The sequence below is a fragment of the Ictalurus punctatus genome, chromosome 10 (assembly GCF_001660625.3).
Source record: "Ictalurus punctatus breed USDA103 chromosome 10, Coco_2.0, whole genome shotgun sequence".
In the NCBI taxonomy this organism is placed as follows: Eukaryota; Metazoa; Chordata; class Actinopteri; order Siluriformes; family Ictaluridae; genus Ictalurus; species Ictalurus punctatus.
The window spans coordinates 30,468,737-30,495,000 of record NC_030425.2 but is presented as its reverse complement, the minus strand read 5'-3'; the positions used below and the strand labels follow the sequence as shown (position 1 = coordinate 30,495,000).

The 26,264-nt window shown below is 41.6% G+C and overlaps 2 protein-coding genes across 3 annotated transcripts in view; one reads left to right on the top strand and one right to left on the bottom strand.

Moving 5' to 3' along the window:
- The window catches only part of pde3b (phosphodiesterase 3B), a 53,585-nt gene extending 48,160 nt beyond the window's left edge, over positions 1 to 5,425 (bottom strand). For both annotated transcript variants that reach the window (XM_017478878.3, XM_053683402.1), the window contains exon 1: positions 4,334 to 5,425. In XM_017478878.3, the coding sequence (XP_017334367.1) occupies positions 4,334 to 5,215 (882 nt within the window). In that variant the 5' untranslated portion in view covers positions 5,216 to 5,425. The remainder of the gene's footprint in view (positions 1 to 4,333) is intronic.
- Positions 5,426 to 7,542: 2,117 nt separating this feature from the next.
- copb1 (COPI coat complex subunit beta 1) lies at positions 7,543 to 22,301 on the top strand. The gene is made up of 22 exons (XM_017478891.3): positions 7,543 to 7,652; positions 8,704 to 8,855; positions 8,949 to 9,178; positions 9,267 to 9,436; positions 9,923 to 10,037; positions 10,600 to 10,692; positions 10,959 to 11,096; positions 11,189 to 11,308; positions 11,459 to 11,566; positions 13,341 to 13,487; positions 15,144 to 15,289; positions 15,628 to 15,724; positions 17,081 to 17,241; positions 17,924 to 18,044; positions 18,177 to 18,404; positions 19,179 to 19,358; positions 20,682 to 20,826; positions 20,924 to 21,043; positions 21,222 to 21,367; positions 21,445 to 21,534; positions 21,687 to 21,842; positions 22,045 to 22,301. Exons 2-22 carry the CDS (start codon positions 8,765 to 8,767, stop codon positions 22,102 to 22,104), a joined length of 2,862 nt encoding a protein of 953 aa, XP_017334380.1. The 5' UTR covers positions 7,543 to 7,652; positions 8,704 to 8,764; the 3' UTR covers positions 22,105 to 22,301.
- The last annotated feature ends 3,963 nt before the right edge of the window (positions 22,302 to 26,264 follow it).

Genomic DNA, 26,264 nt, shown 5'->3' with positions numbered 1-26,264 from the left:
TCTCGCCTAATTCCACTGTTACACATTATAATCAATACCGTGTTCAGGTTCATCGCCTCAGCGTGGACGCAACCGCACAAATATACTGCCATGTAGCTGAATATATCTTAGATAGAAAAACTATTTAATTATTTAAAATGAAAACAAATTTCATAAAAAAAGGTATAAAAAATTCACGATTTTTTTTATAACAATAATATTTTTATTATATATATTTATTTATTTATTTATTTATTTTTACAAATATGGATATATCGCATAGTGCGAAGCAATGTGCCTCTGTTTCTCAGTGTTTAAACTGACACACACACATACACACACACACACACACAGTGCATTATGGGAACACAAAGTTTATTACGGTAATTGATGTACTGTAGTGTTTGGGACGTTGGTTAAAAGCTCTGTCGCTGTAGTAAGACGATTTCTCAGAAGCATGAGGAGTAAAAACTGAGTGTCAGAGTGATGAAGAGCAGAACTTCACCCCGTCTGCACTTCCTGTTGGATCACTACTTCAGGCTTTATTCAGATTTTTACTTTATTCAAAGTTCCTGAAACATTTCACTCACAGTGAAGAGGAAAAGCAGCGTAATACCGACAAACATAACAAATACATGACATAGAACACGACAAATACACGGGCTTGAGTCCTGCACTGGATCTCTAGACTAAACACAAGGAACAACAGAACACACACACATTCAGTTTATTTCCTCTAACAGTCTCTGATATCAGTCCATAAACAACAACAACAGTAATAATAATAATAATAATAATAATAATAATAAGGGTCGAAACGTTGATGTTTTGCACCGCGGTGTAAACTGAAGGGTTCTATCACATACACAGTGTTTAGAGAGTTCAGACAGAACCCTTGTGTGTTCTCCTCCTCGGTGAGGTTCTTTAGTCAGGTGAGAACACGGCGATCACACTCGGGTCCAAGAGCGAGGCGGTCCTGACCCGCTTCAAAGTGAGAAAGTCATTCGACTCTGAATCGACTCACTGCAAGAAGTGAATCAAACTCACCGTATGCTTTATGTTGCAGTGTTTTTTTGTTTTCTTTTTTGAACTAGATGTTTCTCTGAGCTGCTGAACTAAACCACAGCACGGAGCTGCAGCGCTGCAGAAACACCACAAGTTCTGGAGATCTCGAGAAATAAACTAGAAATAATGTTTAAAACTCTTATTTATATCATTGTCTAATCGTGTATTTAGGCTCGGTGTTGTCCGAGCACGGGCAGAGTTCCTGATCTCCACAGTAAAGGTGTGTTGAACTTTTTACATCACAGTGTTTCTGAACAACGAATGAAAGAGTTTTATTTTCGTTTTCAGAGATGAGAGCGTTCAGTAGTTCAGAAATAGGGCTGCAACTAACCATTATTTTCATAATCGATTAGTTGGCCAATTATTTTTTCGATTAATCGGATGGGGGCGGAGCAGTAACTTTTTTTTGGTTTATTTAAAATAAAATCCACAAACTGAGTGTTACAAATATAAACTTCAGACTAAAACTTTACACAACTTTTTGTTCAAAACAGAAAAGAACCCAATACACACACACACACACACCAGAATATTTATTATTAATTTAGGACTTTAGTTTAATTCTGTGCTTTTTGTGCATCCATACAAATAATGCATAAAGACTATAAAATAAATTTTATATGTATGTATGTATGTATGTATGTATAATTTATTTTATAGTATTTACACATTATTTTTATGGATGCACAAAAAGCACAGAATTAAACTCCAGTCCTAAATGAATAATAAAAACTCTTTCACTGCACTGTGTGGTTTCTGTTCCTCACAGCCTTTAGGAATATTATTTTACTTGTTTATTTTTGATCAAAATGTTTTAATTAGACATTACAGATCTGACTCGCGCTACACTTTGTATCAGCGTGCCTACACTGTGTGTGATCAGCAACTCAGCCTCGTTACTAACACATCACTTCCGTTATAATAAACGACAGAATTTACACTGCAAGCATGCAGATACAACATATAATGACAATAAACTTAAATTAAACTAAACCTTTTAAGTAGCTTGCACCAGTTTCCCCTGCTCCTTACACACTGTGGAACATTTTGGATATAAACATAAGTTTTATTTGATCTATTTGATCTAACATAAGTTTTATCTATTTGATCTCCGCGTGTTTAATATAAAATGCCCCCCTGCCTTAGAGGATTTTCTTCCTCAGTCTCATGACGACTTCGGCTCCCTCTGATGGAGACTGAGGTCATGTTGGGAATAAAAGGTAACGCTGACAAAAGGTAAACTGAAGAAAGTCAGTGTCGGTGACTCTGGGTATGAGGCTAAAGCTAGTGGCGTCGTCGACTAGGAATCAGCTTATCCTTCCGGTTAGTAAAAAAACGCTAGTGATATATTTGCGATGATATTACCTTTCTAAAATCCACAGACTAGACGGTAGAGAACGTAGTGCATAGTGTAAGTGTACAGTACTTCATTTGGGACACAACTTTAGTATTTTTACTCTCCGAGGTGTGTTTTCGGAACAGAAGTAACGTAACGAGTGAATCTCCCCCGCGCCACGCAGACCGACTAATCCATAATGAGATTCATTACAACCATTTTCATCATCGATTATTTTCGATTATTTTATCCATTAGTTGTTGCAGCTCTAATCAGATGTAAAAGAAACAACAAGTTAAATATGAAATTCTGAATCTTAATGAAACTCAACAGGAAAATGACATCACAATACATCTGTCCAACTTCACCCACAAACTGCTAATAACTAACACATTCGGTTCATCAGGTACACTGTGTGTGTGTCTGTACACAATTTTAATGTTATATTAGTTTTCACAGTTTGATTAAAGTCTGAAGTCAGTTGTAGTTTAGCTTCATGACTCTTCTGTCTGAACACTGGAGTTAAAATTAGATAAATAAAATTTGTTCATGTGCAAGGTTTTACATGCAGGTCAGTCGAGGAAATCTCTCACTCACTCACTCACACACACTCTTATTCGTTATGATGTTACTGAGCTCCACATACCTTGTGACCTTTACCCTCGGCCTGCACTGCTCGCTCCTTTAGACCGAACAGCAACCCAATGGAGACTTTATTTTAAATAAACAGCTGGCTTAAACTCCTTTTTCTCTGTCTGTCTGTCTCTCTCTCTCTCACACACACACAGTGTAATCTCTCTCTGTAGCAATGTTAATAATATTTAATATTTCTACATCTTTTTCTTAATTGTATGTAAAATTTTCCTTGTTTAATCGAATTTAATGGATTTTTTTAGCGCGTGAGATAAGCTGCTGATTCTGTTGTCACACACACGAGAGTTTGGTGAATATAAAACATAATATCAAATGTTTTATCTTTTGCAATAACTGACTGCTGTGTATTTTAACTTTAGTCATAAATTATATACAAAACATCCGATTAAATCCAAACTAAGTTATATTCATTCACCAAACACTCGTGTGTGTGTGACAACAGAATCAGCAGCTTATCAGCTTATCTAAAAAATCCATTAAATTCGATTAAACAAGGAAAATTTTACATACAATTAAAAAAAGATGCAGAAATATTAACCCCGCCCTAACCCTATCATTAACCCCGCCCCTGATCTTAACTTTAGCCCCGCCCTCAATTCAAACCCGAGTTCAGCTCAAATCATTTAGTCTTTACTTTAAAAAAACAAAAAAGTGCAGACTCTGAAATCTCACTCAGGCATAATTCTGACGACTGTCCCAAAATACACATTTACACACACACACACACACACACACACACACTCTTTATGTTTAAGAGAAAGGTCAGTCCAAAAGTATATATATATAATTTTTAAACAGTAGAAAGAAGAGAGGTGTATGTGTGTGTGTGTGTGTGTGTGAGTGAGAGAGAGAGAGAGAGAGAGAGAGAGAGAGAGAGAGAAAGAAAAGAAAGCCGAGTGAGACACCTGAGAGAACCGAGAAGGTGAAAGAGCTCAGAGTTATAAATATATACAGCTGTTATAAAGGTAAAGTTTGAAGATTTAGTTCTAGAATATTTGGTGTTTTGAATTATAAATTATTATTTCTGAACTGATCTCATTTTTACTGTTTGATTATCAACAACTTTTCTGATTTTCATTAGTGATGAAGATCTGAGAAACTCACGTCAATCATATTTCTGTACATTTTGTCCTGAAGGTGCACAAACTTTTGCACTGATTAGTCAGTGACAGACGCAGAACTGACACACACACACACACACGGTTTAACGAGCCGCAGCTTCACGCGCTGAGTGACCTGAGGATGAGATGCTGTTGATGAAGATGATGCTGTGTGTGTGTGTGTGTGTGTGTGTGTTACCTGCTCTCGGGAGATGCACGGTAATGACGGTCTGCGCGGCATTTTCCAGCTGCCATAGTAGCTACTGGAAGTTTCTCCGAGCGACACACAGCTGGATCTCCGCCGCGGCCTCACCACTGGCACGCGCTCCTCGGATGTCCGGTGCGCCGTTTCCCTCGGCGGATATAAGCGGTCGAACCCGAGGCCGAGCACAGAGCCTGTGACAGCGGCAGCGCACGCGATCAGCGGCCTGAGCCACGATGCCACGCAGCTCAGGCCGGTGTGCGCGAGCAGCCACGCGCCGCTGGCGAAAAGCAGCACGAGCACGCTGTGCCGGAGTTTGAGAGTCGGTAGCAGTGTGAGCAGGCCCACGCAACCGAGCACAAACAGCAGGCGGCCCGCCGTGTGCACGTGATGCGAGGCAGCGGCGGAGTCGTCCTGCTCTCCGGAGCCCCACTGCAGGAAGCGCAGCGCCGCGAAGTCCCCCAGGTAGCACGAGACCGGCAGGGCCACGAGCCAGCCGCGACTGCTCTCGCGCTTCCGCCGGCGCAGGTAGAAGGTGAGGAAGAAGTGCGCGCACCCGATGCTGAACAACGGGCTCAGAGAGCTCGCGACGTCCGACAGCAGCGCGCGCAACTCGACGCTTTGGAAGCGGCGCGAGAGGAAGAATGACGCCGCGAGCGCCGCGAAAGCTCCCGCGTAGGCGGCGGAGGCGCGCGCAACCCCGGTGGAGCTGGAGTCCGAGTCGCTGCACGCGCGGCACGCGCTATAGAAAAGCCCCCGCGGCGGGTCCTGCTTAAGCGGCGTGACGCAGCTCTTCACGTAGCCGTTCCTGAAGCTCTCCGCGCCGCCGTCGTGCCTGACTTTACCGTGCGGAACCTCGCCTTCCTCGCGCACAGCCATGTTTTTCCCTCCTCCCGACCAAAGAAAACAGCACGCGCTTTCCGTTCCCGTCTCAAACTTTCATCCTGCCGACGATCGACGGTTTCGCTACATGGCGGCGGACGCGCTCCGGAACCGACTCAAACGCGCTCCTGCATTTTTTTCTTCTCTCTCGACTGCAAAGGAAGAAAGAAGGTGAAGTGTTGTTGTTGTTTTAGCGATGATGAGCTCCGGAGCGCCGCCTACAGGCGAAAATTCACAGCGGCTCGAGCCTGACAGCGAGCAGAAACGGGTCATGATTTCATGGCTGTGTCCGTATCGGCTCTCTGCTGGACGAGTAGTGCACTAGGTAGTGTACAGGAGCCATTTCATCCTCGGTGTAGTGCACTGACCCTCAGCGGAGAGAAATTCATTCATCATGTTCTAGCAGAAACATCAGTTTCACTCTGCGCGTGCGTTTCACTGTGTACATACTAATACATATTGTTACAGATAAATACACTTACCTGTAATAATAATCAGGGAGAACACTCTGATCTGTCTTCTCCCTGACGACAACAACAACAGCAACAGTAATTACTTATTTGCAGTGTGCTTAAACTATTGATGTTAATGTACTAGTGTTAATGTACTGGTGTGTATGTATTAGTGTTAATGAACTGGTGTTAATGTACTTCCCACTCTCTCAGTGAGGTCGTATCCTCACATGGGTTTGAATTCTGCTCTGCTGATGAAACTCACCTCATCCTCTCCTCTCCTCCCCCAGACACTGCTCTGCTCAGATCTCATTATGGATGTCAGCTCATCATCTCACACTAAACCCCAGCAAGACTGAGCTTCTGAACTAACCAGGAGATGTCTCTCTCTCTCTCTCTCTCTCTCTCTCTCTCTCTCTCTCTCTCTCTCTCTCTCTCTCTGGACAGCTCTCAGATCTCTCCATCTGACATGAGCACAACCCCCGGGAGACCATGGACAACCAACACTCGCTAAACCACATTTCTAATGCCGTTTTCTCCTCTACAACATCAGGAGGATCAGGAGGCCATTTCTCTCCATAGGTGAGTCGCTTGTCATCTCCAGACTGGACGACTGCACCTCGCTCCTGCCACGTCTGCCTCTGAGCTCCATCTGATCTCCGCAACTGGTCCACAATGCAGCCACACAACTTGTTTTCAACCTTCCTAAGTCCTCACGCCACCCCACCGCTACGCTGAGGCTTTATTACATGTTTATTTACACCTTTTTTTTAAAACATTTATTTTATTTTTTATTGTTTACCTTTTTATATTGAAATCAAGTGCATCATCTGCAGCAGTAAACAAACTCATTGCAACTCATTTGCACCAAGAAGCACGTGTATATTACAGCAAAGGTCTTAAGTCTTGAACCTAAGTGACACGGTATTCACCATCACAATATTATTCACAGCTAAACGGGACAATTCAGTTCAATTCAGTTCAGTGTTATTAGTACAGCTCTTTTAACAGTGGACATTGTACCAGAGCAGCTTTACAGAAATATATAAATTCAGGATATAGATTTTAAATGTATGAATTTATCCCTAATGAGCAGTCAGAGGTGACGGGGTGAGGAAAAACTCCCTGAGATGATATGAGGAAGAAACTTCGAGTGGAAAGACTCAGAAGGAAACCCGTCCTCATCTGGGTGATACCAGATAGTGCGATTATAAATCAGTTGTATACTACAGTGTCAAAATGTGCAGTTGTGTAACCAGGAACTTATGATCTTATGAGCAACTTATATACATGAGCATCAGAGTTATTTATAAATTCATTATAGTTTTAATTTGAAGTCTGTTGTGTGAAATGTGATGGAGACTTGAGAGCAAAACTGTTGTTAGCAGTTGCAGTTCCCAATGAGCAGTGATGATCGGTTCTAAACTGACCTCGGAGCAGCTGAGGAGGATGCTGTCAGTTCTCCCACAGAGATTTGCTGTACGTTTAACTCTCAATAAAATCCATAATACCTGACGAGGTTTCTGTGACTGTGAGTGTGCAATAACTAAACACGCCATTCTGAGGGAACTTTATCCACAGATGTGTTTAGGCATAAATTTCAATAAAAGAGTAAGGGATATATACTCCATACTATACCGCATTCTATACTGTGTGCTATGCTCCATACTATACCTCAATACTATACTCCACACTATACACCATACTAAACTGCACACTGTACTGTGCTCCATACTGTATTATATACTATACTGCACTATACACTATGTATTGTACTGTATACTATACTGCACACTATCCTGCTCTAGACTACACGGCAGTACATAGTATCAGGTATTACGGAATACAAATCGCTTTTGTCTCTGGTCGCTTGCCGTAGTATGGGCGTGGCTAGTTCGCTGTGGTTCCACGTCACTCCATAGACTCAGACTCCATATCGGACACGGATACAGGCAGAAATCGGAGGCAGTAACGTGAAGAAGGTAAATTTTACTTCATCAGAATCTTCATTTTAATGTGTTATTTTGCCAATAGTGCTATTTCTAAACGTTATTTATTGAAACAAAAATGGCTCGTTGACTGTGTCGGTGTGTTTACCTGGCCACGTAGGCAGAGAACTGGCTAAGCTACGGTTGCGTTTATAGTCGCATACTACAGTACTACATAGTACGGATAAAGTAGTGCGCAGCTGTGTGGCGGAGTGATCCGTGAGCATACTGTGTAGTAGGCTAGTGTGTGGAGATGGTCGTCGTTAGCTATCTGGCTAACTAGTTGTAAATGTCATCCGCTTCTTTACAAACTGCATCATGTCAGATTGTGTGGTATAAAATGATGTTCTGCTTATTCACCCAGGTAGGTTACTTATTTATTATATAAAGCCATCTAACGAGGCTTAGCATAGCACAGCTAACGTTAGCACACTAGCTTGATGTTGTTGTTCTTCTTCTTCTTCTTCTTCTTCTTCTTATTATTATTATTAGTAAACTATTCAATAAAATTTATTTCCTCCATGTTATAATAAAGCTGTTAAACACCAAACTATTTTATTTTCAATACTCCTGTCAATATGTAGATAAATTTATGCAGATCCAGTGTGATCGGATGACGTGGATAGATGTAAAGTCTCTACTACAGCGTCGTGCAAAAGTATTGGAACATTAACACTACACACACGAGGACTCGTTATAGTATAGTTTAATCTTAACACACCTTTTAAAAACACAGAGCTTCCTGAGTACTGCAGATATACATCATACAGCCACTTCATTCATATTGATTGAATCCTCTTAGCCGAGTTCATGATCTTCACAGGATCATCTCCAGAACATAGCAGATCCTCCTCCAGATCTCTCATTGTGCTCATGGTCCATCTTATTATAATCAGAAAAACTTTGATGTTTTCCACAGAAGCTCGACTCCAGCTGTATCTGCAGAGAGACGTGGTGAAGTTCAGAAGCTGGGTTTTGTTGGACTTTATGTTTACTGTACTAACAGATTGGTGTGTGTGTTTTTTTTTTTCCTCTCCTCTTTCAGGAAATCACTTTAATCATCTCTGACTGGTGTCTGCTGAAGGGACGAGGATCTGTCCAGCACCATGACCGCAGCGGAGAACGTGTGTTACACCCTGATCAATGTTCCGAGCGACTCGGAGCCTCCGTCAGAAGTCAGCCTTAAAGCTGATTTGGGTAAGAACGCTAGCGAGAACACCGTGTGAAGTTCTAATGTGTAAGAGCGCTGGAGAATCGTCTTTAATAGCTTTGTGTTCTTTACGTGAACAGAAAAGGGGGAGATAAAAGCCAAGACGGAGGCGCTGAAGAAAGTCATCATCATGATCCTGAACGGTGAGAAGCTGCCTGGTCTGCTGATGACCATCATCCGCTTTGTGCTTCCTCTTCAGGACCACACCATCAAGAAACTTCTCCTCGTCTTCTGGGAGATCGTACCCAAAACCACTCCTGATGGAAAACTGCTTCAGGAGATGATCCTGGTCTGTGATGCCTACAGGAAGGTAAGCGTCTGTCGCCACACAACACCAAACCCGCATCATTGACCCAAGTACTGCGCGTTTATTCTCTGTCTGGATTCGTCTGGTTCAGGATCTTCAGCACCCGAACGAGTTTATCCGTGGTTCCACACTGCGCTTCCTGTGTAAGCTGAAGGAGGCGGAGCTTTTGGAGCCGTTGATGCCGGCTATCCGCGCCTGTCTGGAACATCGCCACAGTTACGTACGCCGCAACGCCGTCCTTGCCATCTACACCATCTACAGGTCCGGTTTGATTCTTCACAAACTATTTATTTATTCATTCATTTATTTATTTATTCATTTAATCATTTAGGTTTTTTTCCTCACAATTCCAATTCAGTTTCAGTTGAACTTTTTCTTGTGGTTTATTTCTGGTTGGACTTGTTGATTTCTAATAGTTTGAATTTTTTAATACTTTTTTTCTTCATATTTTTATTTGAATTAGTGCAGTTTTGAGGACAGACTAAAAGTACAGTGTTTTCCTGTCTAATTTTTAATTTTTTACAGAAAAGCAAAAATATATTCTTCTTATACAGAATCAAATGGATATTTATTGCTATTCTTTTCTTAATTTTTTCAGCTGTAACTATTTGCACCAGTGAAAATGCATGTGAATTAGTGTGTGTGAATAAGTGTGTGTGTTAGTAAATGTGTTCTGTGTATATTTTTTTTCTGGGTGTTTCTTTCGTCTCATGCTCTTTCTTTTTTTTCTTTTCTCTCCTCGTTTAGAAATTTTGAGCATTTAATCCCCGACGCTCCAGAACTGATCCATGACTTCCTGGTAAACGAGAAAGACGCGAGCTGTAAAAGAAACGCCTTCATGATGCTGATCCACGCCGATCAGGTAAATCTGCTCTGTACAGCAAAACTACTTATTTCATCCGATCAATGAATCAAATTATTACAGTATTAAATCTGACCGCTTTTATCAGAGCGTTTAAAACTCGTACTAACATCAGACAGTTGATCGGACGTTTCTGTCTCTTTCTTGATCAGACTTTATATTTTGTCTCAAAAGCTTTTGCACTTTGTTAGCAAATGTAAACATTTTAATACGTATACAGAGCTAATAGTGTGTGTTGTGGAAATTTTATTAGAGGAATAAATACAACAAAAAACAGTTTGTGTGTTCATTAATGTCTCTTAGTCACCACCTGATATTGATTTAATACAGTTCTTTATTATTATTGATAATGATGATGATTCTTCTTATTATTACTGCTTATTTCTGAGATATATATATATATATATATATATATATATATATATATATATATATATATATATATATATATATATATATATACAAAACATAATTTAACCATTTGTCGTCAGTAAGTATTAATAATTTTTAGCAGTGAGATAAAGTTAAGGTTTTCATCGTTTATTCCCCTAAAACTTGCCAGGACCGAGCTCTGGATTATCTCAGCACGTGTATCGATCAGGTTCACACTTTCGGAGACATTCTGCAGCTGGTGATTGTTGAACTCATCTACAAGGTGATTTTATCCTTATTATACGTTCTACACTTCATATAGCACACTGCATAGGTGTGTGTTGTCATGCCTGTTTACACAGCTGCACTTGTTGACTCTATAGAAGGGATTTATTTGTTTATTTATTTATAATCCGTTGTTACTCAGATGAGGACGGGTTCCCTTTCGAGTCTGGTTCCTCTCAAGGTTTCTTCCTCATATCATCCCGGGGAGTTTTTCCTCACCACCGTCGCCTCTGAATTTAAGTGTGTGTGTATGTGTGTCTGTAGGTGTGCCATGCTAACCCGTCAGAGCGAGCTCGCTTCATCCGCTGCATCTACAACCTGCTGCAGTCATCCAGTCCAGCTGTGAAATACGAAGCTGCTGGAACTCTGGTCACTCTGTCCAGCGCTCCGACTGCCATCAAGGTCGGACTTCTGTCTCCACTATTATACATCTGTGTAATTAATGACATTAGAAACCTGTAAAACTCTGTGTGTGTGTGTGTGTGTGTGTTCAGGCTGCAGCTCAGTGTTATATTGACCTGATCATTAAGGAGAGCGATAACAACGTGAAGCTGATCGTACTGGACCGCCTCATCGAGCTGAAGGAGCATCCCACTCACGAGCGTGTGCTGCAGGTATAAAATCATCATCCGTTATCTTCACCACCATACAGCCGGATATATATTTTATCTATGAACGATACGGGCCGTGTCCAGAACCTGGACGGTCTCGTCGTGGTGCTAATTGCTCAGCGAGCTAACTATTCGGTTCTGTTCTGATCCGAGGACCTGGTGATGGACATCCTAAGGGTTCTGACCACTCCTGACCTGGAGGTTCGCAAGAAGACTCTGCAGCTGGCGCTGGACCTGGTGTCATCTCGTAACGTGGAGGAGGTGTGTGTTAACGTGTTAATGATACCTTAATGCATGCTGAACCCTTTAAGTGTTAATCGTGTGCAGTGCTGCTTCTAACTTCACCTGTGTTCTGTTTCTGTCTGAACACAGAGCTTATACACCGGAATTAATCAGATGGCTTGTGTGTGGCCCGAGGATGGGAAAACTCTTATTATACATTTACCCATACATATACGTCATTGTTGTAAATAATAATAATAATAATAATATCTGCGTTTAGTCTGAGAAATCTCCTAAAATTCTGGCTTCTGATTTTCCCGCATGAGGGGAGATGTAATTGTTTCTCAGTCAGAATATATGTATTTATGTTTTTCCTCATGTGATGTGAAAGCAAAATTAATTCTCTTGAGTACTATTAACTAATCTTCCAAAACCCTCAATTAATTGAATATATTATTATTTAAATTAATAAAGTTATATAAAGTCAAACACATTGATATCTTCACTGGATGTTTGGACACTGGTGAGGATTAGACACTGAGGGTTTTCCACTGGGGGAGGGTTGGACACTGTGAGGGTTGGACACTGTGAGGGTTGGACACTGGTGAGGATTAGACACTGAGGGTTTTCCACTGGGGGAGGGTTGGACACTGTGAGGGTTGGACACTGTGAGGGTTGGACACTGTGAGGGTTGGACACTGGTGAGGATTAGACACTGAGGGATTTTCCACTGGGGGAGGCTTAGACACTGTGAGGCTTAGACACTGTGAGGCTTAGACACTGGTGAGGATTAGACAGTGAGGGTTGGACACTGGTGAGGATTAGACATTGACTACGTTTACATGGACAGCAGTAATCTAATTATTGACCTTACTCTGAGTAAGATAGTATTGTGATTAAGGTGTTTACATGAGTCGCTTTTAGAATACTCCTGTCATGTTCCCGTTTTACATGTTTTAGAACATAATTAGATTAACAGCACGCGTCATTACGTCACCGCGCCACGCCGTCTGACGTCCCGCCAGAATTTCACGTAGCAACATGCAGTTGGTCTTCGTTATGGTACCGTATACAGTTTTGGGTGTTTTTATTTAATTTTTTTACGAACGCTTTAAGTGCACTTAATTATTTGTCATGCTGTATGTGCTAATAGACAACTGATTGAAGCAGTGGGCTGCGTCCCAAATCACATAGTTACCGTCTGTATAGTAGCCGAGATACATGTATTTTTCCCCACTGTAGGCCTATAGTAGGAAAGTATGCGGTTTGGGACACAGCTGTGCTCTCTTGTTCGCCGTAAAACTGTTGTGTGTGATCGTGTCCTGTCGCACAATGCGGTGAAAACTCCCACACGACGTTCATAATGTGATTAAGGTGTTTACATGTCTGTAATACACGTCCATAATGCGACTAAAACAGGAGTACTCCACCTGTCTTAATTAGATTATTGCTTACTTTGATTATGACCTTAATCAGATTAAGGTAAGTAAAAATTGCTGTTTACATGCGAGTTTCTTAATTAGAGTATCGTCTTAATCGGATTAAGAGTGGATTATTGTTGTCCATGTAAATGCAGCTAGTGAGGGTTAGACACTGGTGAGGATTAGACAGTGAGGGTTGGACACTGGTGAGTGTTGGACACTGGTGAGGGTTGGACATTGGGGGACGGTTGGACCCTGTGAGGGTTCGACAGTGAGGGTTAGACACTGGGGGAGGGTTGGACACGGGGAGGGTTCGACACTGAAGATTGGACACTTGGGGGAGAAAACCGGAGATTGGACACTGAAGGCTGGTGATGTTTTGTTCTCTGCAGTTGGTGATTGTTCTGAAGAAGGAAGTGATCAAGACCAACAATGTGACTGAACATGAAGACACTGATAAATACCGCCAGCTGTTGGTCAGAACTCTCCACTCCTGCAGTGTACGCTTCCCTGACATGGCTGGTAACGTCATCCCTGTGGTGAGTGTCAGAAAACACACGGCAAATCTCATTCAAATACAAAACCCCCTAACGTCAACCATCTCACCGTCCACTTTATTAGGAACACCTGCACTTATACACAGTTATCTAATAAGCCGATCATGTGGCAGCAGCACAGTGCAAAAAATCATGCAGATACAGGTCAAGAGCTTCAGATAATTCACATCGACATCAGAATGAAGAAAAAGTCTGATCTCTAAAGTATGACGATTAGGAAAAAAGCTCACCTGTCCAGAGTCTGCATGAATGAGCAGGTGTATGGGTGTTCCTAATAACGTGGACAGTTTTTGTATATTTTTCTGTATGCTTTTTCTAAGTTTATATAGTAAATGTAGTAAATATACTACGTTTATAAAGTAAATGGGTTTTATTTATAAAAAAAATAAATAATGAGGTATGTTTTACAGACAGCTATAAAGACAGTTCGAGCTTGAGTTTATCTGTGGTGTTTAGTCTGTAACTCTTCCTGCAGTACTGCCACTGAACACCAGGGGACACAACACACCAACCACAACGCCCCCTGTGGTCATGTGACATTTCATTAAAGTTCCCTCATTATCGCAACAAGAAAATACAGAAATAAGGGAAGAAGCTTATTATTTATGTACAGGGGATATGCATCTGCTTAAAATTCTTTTTGAATTATTTTTTTGAAGTTACTTTTTGGATCAATCCAAGTGAACATCACCAGAAGCCTTCTGACTGATCGTCTCAGATCTGCGTCATACTGTCTGGAAATAACGTCACTGTTCCCAGTACATAGTGCGCATAGTTTGTCTCTGCATTAGTTTCTGAGATATCGAAGTGTAAACAAGGGGGTGTGGCCTTAATTTTACTGTTAAAAACTGTCAATTCTTCAGAAAAAGTTCAACAATTACTCAACTGTTCATGCTTGATGCAGGAAATTTTGATATCATCTAATGCATTCGTTTCTCATTTCAAACCGATACGATTATTTGTGTGTTTATGCAGAACCGATCTTTTTTGTTTTACTTCTGTTTTTGACACAGAAATGATATCAGCACTGAACTGAACAACCCATATACTTTGTAATAATGGTCAATTTCACTTACTCCTCACATACAAAATAAAACAAAATTTTTATTTCTACAACTATAAATAGAGGGGTCTGAAAGAGTGCAAAAAAAATCAATAAAGTTCACTGTTACTCTTTTTTTCTAAAGAAAAGCTTCGATGAGGTAAACAAATAAAGCACAAAAATAATTCTGACAAAAAACAAATGCAGTGCTTCAATGGCGGTCCTGCGCGCAATTCTCAAATTTATCGGTGGATCCGATATTACAAAACCTATATCTGATTACGGAAATCTGGTCAGTCAGGAGCGTTCTTAAGCATCACTAAATAAATACTCCAGCATTTTAAACCTCATCTCTTAGCAGTTAACAATGAGTGCATTATGGCTTATTTTACATTATTTTTACATTTTATTTTACAAATATTTGACATGTATAAATGTTTAGTGATAAATATGACGGTAAGTGTAAAGTATTAACACCTGCTCAGTGAGAAATAATACATTTAGCGTGTAACATGGATGCTAGTTGTACATTTATATATTCATTTGCTTTGTTTTATTTAGAAGTATTGTGTGTGTGTGTGTGTGTCTGTGTGTAGCTGATGGAGTTCCTCAGTGACACTAACGAAGCAGCCGCTGCTGATGTGTTAGAGTTTGTGCGTGAGGCGATACAGCGGTTCGACTCGCTCCGAGCGCTCATCATTGAGAAAATGCTGGAAGTTTTTCACGCCATTAAAACGGTCAAGTAAGTCTACAGAGTATTACTGACTACATTATGACATCATCACACTGCGCCTTTATGTTACTGAATTGGATTGAATTGAAGTTAATGCGTTTATGTTTCTAACACACACGAGCATTAAGCGTTAAAGCTTTCCTTCTGAAGCTTTGTTCTCAGCAGCGGTTATTACAGCGACTGAACGCTGAGCATCGCACTGTGAGATTATAGACACGTTCTTACATCACAGCTCACTTCCTGTTTACATAAGCAGATTCATTCTCTGACATGTTCCTGCTAATTGTCATTGAATGATGCAGTGTATTTTTGCGTTGGCTGTAAACACATTGTATGTGTGTGTGTAGGATTTACAGAGGAGCGCTGTGGATTCTGGGAGAGTACTGCAGCACCAAAGAGGACATCCAGAATGTCATGACTGAAGTGAGGAGGTCACTCGGAGAGGTAAAGCTCCACTAGAGCTGCAGCAGCTAATCCATAAAATAGATAATGATTGATTACTAAAATCGTTCTCAACGAATCTCATTATCGGAGAACGTTTACTCATTACGTTACTTCTGTTCCGAAAACACGCTTCGGAGAGTAAATACTAAAGCTTTGTTCCAAATGAAGTACTGCACACTTACACTGTGCACTGTGTTCTCTACCGTCTAGTGTGTGGGTTTTTAGTAAGGTAATATCATCTCAAATGGAACACTAGCGGTTTTTTTACTAACCGGAAATATAAACCGCTTTCTAGTCAACGGCGCATGACGTCATACGCACGTAATGCGATGCCGCTAGCTTTAGCCTCACACCCAGGGTCACCGACACTGACTCTCTTCAGTTTACTGTTTATGTCAGCGTTACCTTTTATTCCCAACATGACCTCAGTCTCCATCAGAGGGAGCAGGAATAGTCACGTGAATGAGGAAAAGAGTGTGCGTCCTCCAGGTCCTCTAAGGCAGGGGGGCATTTTATATTAAACGCCATGAAGAAGACTGTAACATTTAAACTTGTGTAGCGTGGAAGCATGACAGCGATGCACGAACACAGACTTGTGTTTGAATCCAAAATACTCGACTATGTGTGAGGGGGTTGGGGAAACAGCTGCGAGGTTTAGTTTAATTCAGGTTTATTGTCATTTTATGGTGTATTTGTGCATTTGCAGTGTAAATTCTGTAGTTTATTATAACGGAAGTGATGTTTTAGTGACAAGGCCACGCTGCTCCTCACTCGTGGTGTAGATACACAGTGCAGTGCGAGCAAGATCTTTAATATCAAAACACTATGATCAAACTAAACAAGTGAAATAACATGTCTAAAGGCAGCAAGGAGCGGAAACCACGAGGTGCAGTGAAAGGAGATTTTTCTTATTCATTTAGGACTGTAGTTTAATTATCAGTGTTTTTTGTGTGCATCCATGAAAATAATACATAAATACTTATAGTTAATATAAAATTATATCTATATAATTGGATAAAACATTTGTTAAAGTTTTTGTCTGAAGTTTGTATTTGTAACTGTTTGTGGATTTTATTTTAAATAAATGAAAAAAAAAGGTATCGATTAATTGAAGTAGTAGTAGTAGTAGTAGCAGCAGTAGTAGTAGTAGTAATAATAATAATCGGCTGATTAATGGATTATGTAAATAATCGTTAGCTGTAGCCCTGAGCTCCACGTTTGTAAAGGAGACACTAAAATATCCAGATTTCAGTCACAGCACTGTGTATGCACCAGCCCCACCTGACTCCACATTATACACTGTTTACTCTAATACTGTGTGTGTGTGTGTGTGTGTGTGTGTGTGTGGGTGTGTAGATCCCCATAGTAGAGAATGAGATAAAGAAGGAGGCGGGGGAGCTGAAGGTGGAGGAGGAAGTGAGCGCCGGGCCAGTGCAGAAGCTGGTGACTGAGATGGGAACCTACGCCACTCAGAGCGCTCTCAGCTCCAATAGACCCTCGAAGAAAGAGGAGGACAGGTTCGTAACGCTCGGAGGTCCTGCCCTCTGCCACATACACAAGCTCACAGGTTGGCTAGTGTCACTGTGATTGACGGGGTCACGAGTAGGTCCCTCCCACTCAGACAGCACAGACAGTGTAAATCATCTGTCTCAATAGAATCGAGCTCCTGCATGTCTTCTGCATTTTCACTGCTGTTTTCCACAGATTTCACCTTTCTTCACGGAAGCAAAAATAATGAATTAAACATCTTTTAGAAATCTAATTATGGGGCCAGGCACCGACAGCACCCTGCTGTCATTCTGCCCTTCTTCTTCTTCTCCTCTTTCCGCTTCTTCTTCTTCTTCCGCTTCCGCTTATTCTTCTGCTTCTTCTTCCGCTTCTTCCACTTTTTATTCTCTTTCCGGTTCTTCTTCTTCTGCTTCTTCTTCTTCTTCTTCTTCTTCCTCTTCCGCTTCTTCTGGTTTGAAGGGCAGCCCATAGAACTGTCTGGTAAAAAGTTGTGAAATTTGATACACTGATTGTCAAGGGTCTAAGGAACGTTCTGACCAAATTTGTGGTTCTGACCAAAGTGCCGCCAATGCTCTAGCGCCAACATCGGATAAAATTTGGCCCTGATAAAGTCAGACTTTCGGATCGTACCAAGTGGCTCCGACTTGATTACAAAGTTTATTATTTATTAGTTGTTTTTTTCTTGTCTAGGCCTCCTCTGAGGGGTTTCCTGTTGGACGGGGATTTCTACGTTGCTGCGTCTCTCGCCACCACGCTGACTAAAATCGCACTGCGCTACATTGCCATCGTTACAGACAAGAAGAAGCAAAACGTAATAATGTCTTACCTGTTGTACCTTTCTGTTGTTTAAAATTAATTAATTAATTAATTAATTGATGAGTAACTAAAGCCACCTGTTTTTTTTTTTTGTTGTTTATTTGTTTTTTTTGTTTTTTTGTCTCAGTCGTTTGTAGCTGAAGCCATGCTGATCATGGCCACCGTGCTCCACCTGGGGAAATCCTCACTGCCCAAGAAGCCGATCACGGACGACGACGTGGAGCGAATCTCTCTGTGCCTGAAGGTTCTGTCCGAGTCCTCACCGCTCATGAGTGACATCTTCAACAAAGAATGCCGCAGGTCCCTGTCCCACATGCTGACTGTACGACTGGAGGAGGAGAAACTCTCTCAGAAGGTACACACACACACACACACACACACACACACACACACAAGATTTAATTTAACCTTCTGTATGTCACTGAACAATAAAACTGAATTTTAACACGAAATTAGAATTAAGATGGCTCAAAGCTAAGAGACCTTCTTAAAGCAGTAAAAGTTTAAAAAGTAAAAAAATAAAAAGGAAAACATTAAAATAAATAGTCGAGTGTCCGGAAAACCAAAATGCTGCCAGACGTCGGACTTATAAGTGCACGGGGCATCCTCTGTTTCAGTTTCGGTTTCAGCCGAACTCATTCTGCCCTGCTACTGCTCAGTTCAGGTGATTTGTCAACGCACGCGTGACACAGGTGCAGAGTAGGTCCACGTACCCCGATATATCGTTACACCCCTACTACGGATGAGACTTGTTTGTTTTGGATTCGGCCCCGCCCACGCTGTCGAGTCCTGCTGGTTTATTCCGGTGTTTAGATATCCGACTGCTTTTAAAATGTAAATATTAAACTGTAGATTTTGTGTAAGGACAAAAGGGATCAGATTTTCCTCTTTAACACTATAAGCTGAATAACAAGTTTATCAGCGTGGTTTTGTCCCTCTTCAGTCATTAACACACGTTAATGTTACTGTAGACCGAGCACGGTGCGTTTCCCTTTCCTATCGGAGGTGGTGTTTTTCTTGCGTTTTCTTTGCGGTTGTCGAACCCTGACCTGTAACGATGATGATTGTGTATCTGAGGAGATGAAAACATGATCACACTGAAGTGTTTGTTTTATATTTAACTCCACAGAAAGAATCGGAGAAGCGTAATGTGACTGTGCAGGCCGACGACCCCATCTCCTTCATGCAGCTCACCGCCAAGAACGAGACGAGCTCCAAAGAGGACCAGTTCCAGCTCAGTCTGCTGGCCGCTATGGGCAACACGCAGAGGAAGGAAGCGTCCGACCCGCTCGCCTCCAAACTCAACAAGGTGACGCTATACAACACTCTGATGATGCAAAATATACACTTCAATAAACTCAACATGAAAACTCACATACACAAACACACACATACACACATACACACACTCCCCGTTTCACGCTTTAAATGAATGAACCAGTACTACAGTGTCAGGACCACTCTCATGCACACAGACTAGGACGATGCGCACTCATCTGATGTCATCTTTCGAGCAGCGTTCCTAGAGTGCTTATACTGGGACGTTTCACTGTGTGTGTATCACTTCCTCGTGTGTGTTCACCTCGTAAACTTCCACTTCCTGGTTCGAAACTGTTACTGCTACAGTAAGGTTAGTGACATCATCAGCAGTGACAAACTATACTTTTTTTTTACGAATATAATTTTTTGCCTTAAAATATAACAGCTGGTCAGATGAAGAAGAAGGGATTTCCCCAGAAGCACCTTCATCAGGACCGTATAGATCAGTGTGAGCTAGTTTGTGTGTGTGTGTGTGTGTGTGTGTGTGTGTGTGTGTGTGTGTGTAAAGTGAGTGTGGGTTCTTCAGTCTCACGTTGGAGTATGGGAAATAGTGCGTTTGCGAGTGTCTGTCGGATGCTCACTCGAAATCAATGTGCATTGTGGGTATAAACGAATGAATGAACGTAGGGAATGAGGTTGCTCACTCAGAATTCGGACACCACTACAGAATGGCTGATGCTCGATTATAGCGCGCTGTATAGGAGATAGGGAGCGGTTTCGGACACTGCAGAAGTGTGTGTAAGCGTTTTATTTAGGATCTGCAGTCAGAATGAGTTTAATCACACTGATGAAAAGTTTACTGTATAATCTGCTTCGCTCTGGATAGAAGTGTAATATACAGCTCTGGGAAAAATTAAGAGATGACTGCGAAATGATCCGTTTCTCTGGTTTTTATTATTTATAGGTATGTGTTTGGGTAAGATGAAATTTTTTCCTTTTATTCTATAAACTACAGAAATTTCTCCCAAATTCCAAATAAAAATATTGTCATTTAAGGCATTTATTTGCAGAAAATGACAACTGGTCAAAATAACGAAAAGAGATGCTGTGTTGTTTATACTTTTCCTGGTTAATAAGATTTGGCTCAGGTGATCACCTAAACAGTAAATCATTCAGAAGAATGAGATGGGCCTGTGTTGGAATTCAACACACACTGGAATGGAATGGCTGCCATATACACATATACAGTAATATATACAGTATATACAGCAATGTGGCCTGTTCACCTCCTGGCCAGCAGATGGCAGTGTGACTGAATAAAACTCATTTGAAAGTTTTTTATTTTGGGTGTCCGTCTGTCCTCCCCCCCCAGGTGACGCAGCTGACTGGTTTCTCAGATCCGGTCTATGCTGAAGCATATGTCCACGTTAACCAGTATGACATCGTGCTGGATGTGCTGGTGGTCAACCAAACCAGTGACACCCTGCAGAACTGCACTTTGGAACTGGCCACATTGGGTACCGTCTCTGTCTATCAATCTATCTGTTTGTGTGTTCGTTCTTTCATTCCGTGTGTTGTTGAGTATAAAACCGAGGTGTTGTGCTGATCCTGCAGGTGACCTGAAGCTGGTGGAGAAGCCGTCTCCTCTTACTCTCGCTCCTCATGACTTTGCCAACATCAAGGCCAACGTCAAAGTGGCTTCCACAGAAAACGGCATCATCTTCGGGAATATCGGTGAGGAGATGTTCACTGTGTACAGTACACCTGTCCTAGACAGGAAGTCAGTTACTTATAGCTTAGTGGTGTTTCCAGTGTATAATATGTGTGTGTGTGTGTGTGTGTGTGTGTGTGTGTGTGTGTGTGTGTGTGTGTGTGTGTGTGTGTGTATGTGTGTGTTTGTGGTGCTCTGCAGTGTATGATGTGTCGGGAGCAGCCAGTGACAGGAACTGTGTGGTTCTCAGTGACATCCACATCGACATCATGGACTACATCCAGCCGGCTTCCTGCACAGACGCCGAGTTCAGACAAATGTGGGCGGAGTTTGAGTGGGAGAACAAGGTAAAGAACCGTACTCCTATTGAAATACTGTGTGATTCCATAAACATCTCACTTATCCTCCTCCTCGTTCCCTAAAGGTTACAGTGAACACCAACATCACCGAGCTGAACGATTATCTTCAGCACATTCTGAGCTCCACCAACATGAAGTGTTTAACTCCAGAGAAGGTAACGCTGTAAACCCCAAAAAAACATTTCACATGCTCTCTTCAGTCAAGTTCACTCATTTATAAAGTCATGTCTCTCTCTCTCTCTCTCTCTCTCTCTCGTGTTTGTGTGTGTGTGTGTGTGTGTGTGTGTGTGTGTGTGTTGTAATCCAGGCTCTCTCTGGGGTTTGTGGTTTCATGGCTGCTAACCTGTATGCTCGCTCCATCTTTGGCGAGGACGCTCTGGCTAACGTGAGCATCGAGAAGCCCATTCTCCTCGGACCCGAGGCTCCGGTCAACGGTCACATTCGCATCCGTGCCAAGAGCCAGGTGAGTACTCGAACAGGAACTCGTAGAAGAACTTGAACACTCGGTTTGTGTTTTAGCGACTAACATTTATATACACGATTTACGGACAAAAGTATGTGCGCCCCTGACCGTCACACTCATCTGTGCTTCTTCCTCAAACTGTTACCACAAAGTCAGAAGTAGATTTCTTTATTACTAATATTTGTGTGTTTCTCCTCCACAGGGCATGGCCTTGAGTCTGGGAGATAAGATTAATCTGTCTCAGAAGAAGACCCTCTCGTAAAGCGTAAAGGCGTTCAGTAGGAAGCGCTCGTGTTTTCATCCTTTATTTTTTTTAATTGTCACTCCGTTTCTGACTTGCGTTCACATCATCGCTGCGTGATTCGAATAAAACCAGTAAGATCTGTGTGATGATATTTCATCCGACAAAACTCGTAATGTGTCTTCATTTATCTGTAACCAATAAATATCACCAGACCATCGCCGTATCCTGTCCTTAATTCTGAGTTCTTTGTTAATGTTCAAAGAATAAACTATGCACAAAAAGAGCCATAAAAATTATCACACCGTGAGGAACTGAGGAGGTTTAAGATCGTCGTCTAGTTTAGAACAACAAACTCACTCCAGGAACTCCTCTACGCGCGTCTCTAATCTGATTAGACACCACAGGAAACCGCTCCGTGCGGTTATTCCCCTCACTGCTGTTGGGGTGTCAATAATTATGTTAACATTATTGTTTTTGCAGAAAACTTGTTTTCCTTTTTGTTATATAACTATATAGTGTCTTGTGTAAGTTTAAGCTCAAAATGGCAGTATTATTTATTTGTTTTTCTTTTTTTCTAAAATATTTTTATTGAGAAAGAAAACAAACCTCCTGTCGCATAGCAACAATACCATTCTCATTTTTTGTTGTACATACAGTGAGGGAAAAAAGTATTTGATCCCCTGCTGATTTTGTACGTTTGCCCACTGACAAAGAAATGATCATTCTATAATTTTAATGGTAGATTTATTTGAACAGTGAGAGACAGAATAACAACAAGAAAATCCAGAAAAACGCATGTCAAAAATGTTATAAATTGATGTGCATTTTAATGAGGGAAATAAGTATTTGACCCCTCTGCAAAACATGACTTAGTACTTGGTGGCAAAACCCTTGTTGGCAATCACAGAGCTCAGACGTTTCTTGTAGTTGGCCACCAGGTTTGCACACATCTCAGGAGGGATGTTGTCCCACTCCTCTTTGCAGATCTTCTCCAAGTCTTTAACTTTTCGAGGCTGATGTTTGGCAACTCGAACCTTCAGCTCCCTCCACAGATTTTCTATGGGATTAAGGTCTGGAGACTGGCTAGGCCACTCCAGGACCTTAATGTGCTTCTTCTTGAGCCACTCCTTTGTAGCCTTGGCCGTGTGTTTTGGGTCATTGTCATGCTGGAATACCCATCCATGACCCATTTTCAATGCCCTGGCTGAGAGAAGGAGGTTCTCACCCAGGATTTGACGGTACATGGCCCCGTCCATCGTCCCTTTGATGCGGTGAAGTTGTCCTGTCCCCTTATCAGAAAAACACCCCAAAGCATAATGTTTCCACCTCCATGTTTGACGGTGGGGATGGTGTTCTTGGGGTCATAGGCAGCATTCCTCCTCCTCCAAACACGGCGAGTTGAGTTGATGCCAAAGAGCTCCATTTTGGTCTCATCTGACCACAACACTTTCACCCAGTTGTCCTCAGAATCATTCAGATGTTCATCGGCAAACTTCACACGGGCACGTATATGTGCTTTCTTGAGCAGGGGGACCTTGCGGGCGCTACAGGATTTCAGTCCTTCACGGCGTAGTGTGTTACCAATTGTTTTCTTGGTGACTATGGTCCCAGCTGCCTTGAGATCATTGACAAGATCCTCCCGTGTAGTTCTGGGCTGATTCCTCACTGGTCTCATGATCATTGCAACTCCACGAGGTGAGATCTTGCGTGGAGCCCCAGGATGAGGGAGATCGACAGTTCTTTTGTGTTTCTTCCATTTGTGAATAATCGCACCAACTGTTGTCACCTTCTCACCAAGCTGCTTGGCAATGGTCTTGTAGCCCATTCCAGACTTGTGTAGGTCTACAATCTTGTCTCTGACATCCTTGAAGAGCTCTTTGGTCTTGGCCATGGTGGAGAGTTTGGAATCTGATTGATTGATTGCTTCTGTGGACAGGTTCTTTTATACAGGTAACAAGCTGAGATTAGGAGCACTCCCTTTAAGAGTGTGCTCCTAATCTCAGCTCGTTACCTGTATAAAAGACACCTGGGAGCCAGAAATCTTTTTGATTGACAGGGGGTCAAATACTTATTTCCCTCATTAATATGCAAATCAATTTATAACATTTTTGACATCCGTTTTTCTGATTTTTTTGTTGTTGTTATTCTGTCTCTCACTGTTCAAATAAATCTACCATTAAAATTATAGAATGATCATTTCTTTGTCAGTGGGCAAACGTACAAAATCAGCAGGGGATCAAATACTTTTTTCCCTCACTGTACATATACACACATACATACATAGTGTAGAAAAGGAAAACAAAGAGAGTGGGGAGTCCAGTTGCATGCCAGTATTCGAATCAATAAAAGGGTTACAAAGGTTTTGAAGAAATGCACTCACTTTAGTATTGTCTGCAGGAAATTCGGATTTATAAAGTCAAGAGTAAAACGATTTAAACGTAGCATTAATTTTCCATGGGATCTGTAGTGACAATATTATAAGTGTTTTTAATACTAGGTATGAGACAGGAAGTGGCCTGTCGCCGTAGCTGATGTGCCAGTAAACGACTCGGCTTTTCGCCATGTTCGTAGTAAGAACCACAGTACGTAACAACAAGCGTTCTGGCTCTTTAGTCGAAATAAGATTAAATTCTGCCTGTAAGTCGAGACGCTTTTTAAAAAGTTCTGGAGAAGGGTTCAGTGCATATCTTTGATCAAGGTTACTGATCGCAGATGTGAGTTCATTAACCCTAGCAGTGCGCTTTTTATTACAGAGAGCGGAGTAAGAAATAATCTGCCCTCTGATATAGGATTTAAGTGTCTCCCATAACAATGAATAAGAGGTGGAGTCATTCTGACTGAAGAAAAGAAAGTCATCAATAGAAGTGGAAATGAACTCACAGAATTCACTGTCTGCCAAAAGAAGAGAATTAAATCTCCAAGGTGGTGGGCTACGTTTATAAATAGAAAGATGAATATCTAATTGTAGAGGCGCGAGATTAGAAATTACAAAACCCAAATAGTCAGAAGAAACTACACAAGAATCAAGAGTGCTGTCTATAAAAAATAATCGATCCTCGAATAGGTATGATGCACCTGGGAGAAGAAAGAAAACTTTTTAAGAGAGGGGTTACGGGTAACAAGACCATTCTGACATAAAATCTGAAAACGTTTTAGACATAGCAGATTGATTCAGAGAACGGGGATTAGACCGATCTAAGTTTGGGTCAAAAACACAGTTTAAATCTCCACCGAAAATCAACAGGTGAGTATTTAAGAAGGGGAGGTTGCTCAACAATCTATTAGCAAATTCCACATCATCAAAGTATGGAGCATACATATTTACCAACAAAACCTATCTTTGCATTAGAGTACCAGCAACTATAATATATGTACCATTCACATCAGCAATAACGTTAGTAGACAAAAACTGTGACCTTTTGCCAATTAAAATAACGACCCCTCTTGCCTTTGAATTAAATTTTGAGTGGAAGACTTGACTCACCCAAGGGCAGTGTAACCTATGATGATCTTTAATACGTAGGTGAGTCTCCCGTAAAAATACCATATCAGAGTTTAAAGGTTTCAAATGTGTAAAAACTTTAGATCTCTGGACAGGATTACCCGTACCTCTGACATTCCAACTATTAAATCTTAGAGGTGTACCTGTCCCAGCTGTGCTGGGATCAATATTACTATTAACCATTTAAATAAAGTAAACCATCCATCCATCCATCCATCTTCTATACCGCTTATCCTTTTCAGGGTCACGGGGAACCTGGAGCCTATCCCAGGGAGCATCTGGCACAAGGCGGGGTACACCCTGGGTAGGGTGCCAATCCATCGCAGGGCACAATCACACACACACTCACACACCCATTCATACACTACGGACACTTTGGACATGCCAATCAGCCTACCATGCAGGTCTTTGGACTGGGGGAGGAAACCGGAGTAACTGGAGGAAACTAAAGTAAACCATAGGGATACAAATAGCCAATTAGAGTGGAAGTGGGACCCCCTCCCTCCAACAAACCCCCAAACACACACACACCCAAAGTCTCCATAAAACAAAAGAACAAAGGAGACAGCATTGTTTCCCACAGTAACCAAAAGCTGTCCACAATGTGAAAACAAATCGGAGAGTAAGCTGAACTAACCAAAAAAAAAATATTAACAAAAAAAAATTCCAGTAAGAG

What these genes read in the sequence shown, in the direction of transcription:
- copb1 (XM_017478891.3), top strand. Translation starts at nt 8,765, where the DNA reads ATGACCGCAGCGGAGAACGTGTGTTACACCCTGATCAATGTTCCGAGC. An exon ending in CTCACGAGCGTGTGCTGCAG is followed by an intron (nt 11,309 to 11,458) that starts GTATAAAATCAT and finishes TTCTGATCCGAG; the next exon opens with GACCTGGTGATGGACATCCT. An exon ending in TCGCCTCCAAACTCAACAAG is followed by an intron (nt 19,359 to 20,681) that starts GTGACGCTATAC and finishes CTCCCCCCCCAG; the next exon opens with GTGACGCAGCTGACTGGTTT.